The sequence below is a fragment of the Sinocyclocheilus rhinocerous genome, unplaced genomic scaffold (genome assembly GCF_001515625.1).
Source record: "Sinocyclocheilus rhinocerous isolate Xijiao unplaced genomic scaffold, SAMN03320098_v1.1 scaffold475, whole genome shotgun sequence".
NCBI lineage: Eukaryota > Metazoa > Chordata > Actinopteri > Cypriniformes > Cyprinidae > Sinocyclocheilus > Sinocyclocheilus rhinocerous.
Genome location: NW_015646677.1, coordinates 1,490,155 through 1,495,263, shown reverse-complemented (window position 1 = coordinate 1,495,263; position 5,109 = coordinate 1,490,155). Strand labels below are relative to the sequence as shown.

The 5,109-nt window shown below is 34.0% G+C and overlaps 1 protein-coding gene across 1 annotated transcript in view; it reads right to left on the bottom strand.

Moving 5' to 3' along the window:
- The window catches only part of LOC107708015 (palmitoyltransferase ZDHHC17), a 29,516-nt gene extending 24,947 nt beyond the window's left edge, over positions 1-4,569 (bottom strand). Inside the window, exon 1 of the mRNA XM_016512157.1 lies at positions 4,482-4,569. Within this exon, the coding sequence (XP_016367643.1) occupies positions 4,482-4,544 (63 nt within the window). The 5' untranslated portion in view covers positions 4,545-4,569. The remainder of the gene's footprint in view (positions 1-4,481) is intronic.
- Between the last annotated feature and the right edge of the window lie 540 nt (positions 4,570-5,109).

The window sequence follows — 5,109 nt, the reverse complement described above, 5'->3', positions numbered from 1 at the left end:
GTTTTTTAAGGTATCTAATATTTTTATACTTAATTTCCCTGATCTAAATATTCTTAAAAATTAAAAGTTTGTTGTCATTTGTAAGTGTGTAGGCCTTCTTGCATTATTATGCTGTTATATTATGGTTATATATTCAGTGGCATAAAATGGTCTTTAAAATGACAATAATATCGCTTATCGCAATTATTTCTGGGACAATATATTGCACAACAAAAAGTTGTTATCGTGACAGGCCTAATAATGGCCTGCGATTTGGATATGGTAAATATTATCTTTAAACATACTTAACACATGAATGTCCAACAAATTAACAGGAAGCAATATCTAAATTACATAAATATAAAAAACATAATAATAAATCAATCAATCAATAAATAAATAAAATTTCAATTATGATAACTGGACGATATAAAGCAGACATATATAATATTACACTTCTTCATTTAAATAAAAGTTGATGCGATGAAATTTTGATTTTACGTATTTACTAAATTAAAAACAATTGTAAAAATCTATGAAAAAAATTATTTGAACTTGATAAAAAAAATCTGTAAAATAAACAGATTCATGCTTTATCAACTCCTTGACTCTGTAATCCTAATATAATATTTTTTCGCAAATAAAGAAACGGTTAAAACACAAATAAAAAAAGACAAACTCTGCAACCATCAGTGCGCTCTTTAATATGGTAAGTTTGTGTGCAATGAGAATAAAACTTTCCCAAATAAAGACTTTGTAATGCTAATTTTACATACAGTACACAGTGAAATATGACATGAATATGACATATATCGGCAAAGTAGATAGAGCACAGCATAGTTTGAAATCATCGAGTTAAATATTACGCTCACATCTCACACGCTCACTACCATTCTTAGTGCTGTCAAAATAAAAGTCCCGTCACTGTCAAAATAAAAGCTGGTTATCAGAAGAACGTGCCAAGAAAACAAAAAAAAACAAATATTGGCCGATATATCGGCCTTGCTGATATATATATTGGTCAACAGCAATTCACATTATATTTATTATACATATTTAACAAGTAGCCTACAGAATACTAGTATTCCAGAAAACATGAAATACTAGCAAACCGAGAATCATATTTTCTCAAATAAAGACCAGGTAATGCAAATGTAACATACAGTGCCGTGACAAATGACATGAATATGACATATTGGCAAACTGGATAAAGCGCATCACTGTCAAAATAAAAGCTGCTTATCAGGAAAAACTTGCAAAATATTGGCCGATATATCGGCCTTGCTGATATATATATCGCTCAACAACCATTCATATTATAAAACATATATTTGTACAGTACGCTAGTATTCCATTAGAAAACATGGTAAATGTGGCATAAAAGCAGGGTAGACTAAACCGAGGAGCTCTCTGTGCACTTAATTCAAATGTGTAAGTCATACGCATAGCATTAATGCTAATGTAAGTTATTATATACCATTTCAACGATCAGAGAAACGGATATGTTATGCAAGACATGTCAGTCCAGACCGCCAGACAGAACTGATAAAACGAGCAGCAGGGAGATTCAGCATCACCGGCAGGCCTTTATAAAGGTGTCTGGTTGTTTCATTCAAATAGTTTTGCACCTGGTATCAGAGCAGCTGGTCTAATTCAATACGGGCCTAATGCTCCTCCTGCCAGTGAGGAAACGAGTGGTTACAGCATCTGTGGGACCATGTGACACACACTGGCTTCCTATTAAAACAGTAAGACATTAAGCATTCAGCTCTGGAGAGCGTGTGCTGTATCAACAGCTTCTGTTAATTACGTCAGCCATTTATATCTTTAGTTCATGTCAACATCCTTAATGACATGTCTGGACTGACCGTCAACAGCCATCGTGAAATTATATTCACACTGTCAATGCAATGCCACAGATATGCATCACAGTAACTCGAAATTAAAGATACAATATTTTTATCTCAGAATAAACATTATTTTTTCATGACTAAACTCATATGTAGTCAGATTTCACATTTCTTTGTCTATTTTTACATATAAAGCCACAAAAGCACCCACAGGCCACTAGAAATACAGTGGAAAAATTCAATGCCACAAAGCTAAATTTGTTGCACGCAAACAGTGGCATTTCCTCCAACAGGATGGGCATCTCATCTCATCGACGCACCATTCAAAAGTCACAACAGCAGACAGACACCTTTACTTTGACCTCTGAGCATCATCTTTGCAGGAAACCTCTGATGGGTGATGGTAAAGAACAGATGGCTGGCTCTTCACTATATGACTGTGTGGCCCCAAAGCCACCCACCCAGGTGACAAAGGGCCAAAGCATCTGAAGAGAACGAGTTCCTGTTGACTTTCCTCTAGTTAACAGCATTGATTAACAAAAGACAAATGCGCTGATTGTGTCTTTCATAGTAGAGGGGTTTCCTAAATCCTTCTGCTCCGGTGGGATTTTCGAAGCACAATCAATGTTTTTTGGTATTATTGAGTCACATAATAGTTTGTATTAATATTTTGAATTACTTTTTATTGATCTATTTTCTATTATTTTCATTTTATTAAAATTTAGTTGTGTGGTTTTGTAATTTTTTTAACATCATTAGTGTTATATTAGTATCATTGCAATAAAAATACATTATATTGCATTTTTAATCGTTTTTTTTTTCATTTTTTTTTTTTTGTCATTTTATGTATAAAGTATAATAGTTTTTATATTTTTTCTATTATCTATTTTTTATTTTCACTTATTTAAGTAAAAGTTTTAGCAGTTTTGCTGTGTGGTTTTGTCATTTTTATTATATACACTTAAACTATACTTTAAAAACTATATATATATTAATTTTGGGTTTCTGTTATTTTTATTAGTTACTCTCTTTTTAAATATGTCTATGTTTTTTTGTTTTCATTAATCTTTATTTATTTTTTTACTACAAGTTAATGAAAATGAGAAATGTTTCCTTGGTAACTAGCTGAAGTAAAACAGGTTTAAGGTTATTTTATTTTATTTTATTTCTTTTTTTTTCTGAATTAATTTACAAATGCTGCTTCCAATATGAATTTATCTTAGGTTTTACTTCAAGTCCCGCATTTTTTTCCACAATCAGCAAAAGAGCAACTGGAACAATGCTCCACATTATAATATAACCTTTTAATAATCCATCACAAACTAAAATATGAGGACAGCTGAGCTATTCATCTCAAACGGCCACATGCAAAACACCATCTCTATCATGGTTTCACGTTCTAGCCTCTAAATCAACCAGCAAGTCATTTACATAACATAACATTGTCTTCAGCAAATTGTGAGCAAATATTGTGCAATATAAGCATTCGCTTCTGTTATTAAATTGTATTATGCCAGCCTTTGCCACCATGCTCTGCAGATATCAGTAATATAAACATTGGCCATTTAAAAAAACATATTGGTTGACCACATAATATTAATATATTGTACATAACATAACTATGATAAACTTTGCAATAAAAGGTCTGCTGAGATCTTCCTTTCAGTCCAACAGGTCAGTGTGTGTTTGATTGACTGCAAGCCAAGGCTGACGTTTCCATTCCCTCAAACTACATGTGTGTGATCAGCTCTATGGTCAGTCTGCCTGAGCATGAATAATTTACAGCAGGAGGTCTCATATGAGCAAGCTGTCTCACTACACACACCAGCACTGAGCTCAACTCTGGGCTCGCAATGAAGAAGTGTGAAAATGAATGCAATTAATTTTCATTGAATGCATTTTTGAGGTGTCATGTTATAATTTAGTAATTAACCTCAGAGGAGGTGTCCAGTTTATTCATCATCTACTGCACATATAAAACTATACGTCTGCAAGAATTATATGTTTCATGAAAAACTTCCCTACATCAACACATCCTGTCAATGCAAAGTCGGAAATGAGTCGGGAATATGTAAATTACCCATCGCAGCACTGGTAATAACATTTATCTATGAATATATTAGTGGAAATATAAGAGCCTGCATATAACTAACAGACCAGAAACAGATCTGACATTATATCAATTTCACCAAAATGCAACCAAACGCACTCAGACAGACTTCTAGAGTGTACTAAAGGCATATTAATAAAACAATATAGCACAATCAATGTTTAAATTTGAGGGTAAATGAATGCAAATGATGGTGGTGTTTGTGAATGGTGTCTGTCATTTAGATGCAAACGCAGCACAACACACTGTGGATACTTGCACAAATATGCTAATGTCACGTTTGTCACTGCACAATATGGAATAAAAACACACCTCTGCCTTAAAATACGAGATTAGACATGCGATAAAACGACAACTACAAATATAATCTATGAATATGAAAGGCTAGCGTTAGCAGCAATGCTATTACGCAGCAGTGGGGGGGATTTAGCCCCTCTCCTTCATTGTGAGCGGGAGAAATAACGCTTTTACTGCCGTGAAAACACCCCGGCTTCATTTAGGATCGCTGCCGTGATGCAGCTGGATAAAGGCTGAATTTTTACCTCGGGATGGAGGATCGGGACGCATCCAGTTTCTTTCTTAAATTCATCCAGAGCGTCCGCCATCTTGCTTCTCGACCACGCGGAGCATCACGGGAAAAAACATTTAGGGGGCGATAAACAGGAGAGAAGCGCCGGTGCACGAGCGTTAGATTTGACCCTGGAGCACAAAACCAGTCATAAAGGTCAATTTTTCTGAAATTGAGATTCATACATCACCTGAAAGTGTGAATAAAAAAGCTTTCCATTGATGTATGGTTTGTTAGGATAGGACAATATTTGGCTGAGATACAACTATTTGAAAATCTGGAATCTGAGGGAGCAAAAAAATCTAAATATTGAGAAAATCGCCTTTAAAGTTGTCCAAATGAAGCTCTTAGCAATGCATATTACTAATCAAAAATTAAGTTTTGATATATTTACAGTAGGAAATTTACAAAATATCGTCATGGAACATGATCTTTACTTAATATCCTAATGATTTTTGGCATAAAAGAAAAATCGATAATTTTGACCCATACAATGTATTGTTGGCTGTTGCTACAAATATACCTGTGCTACTTATGATTGGTTTTGTGCTCCAGGGTCACAATTTCAGAATAAAACACTTTCGGGAATGATGTATATCAGT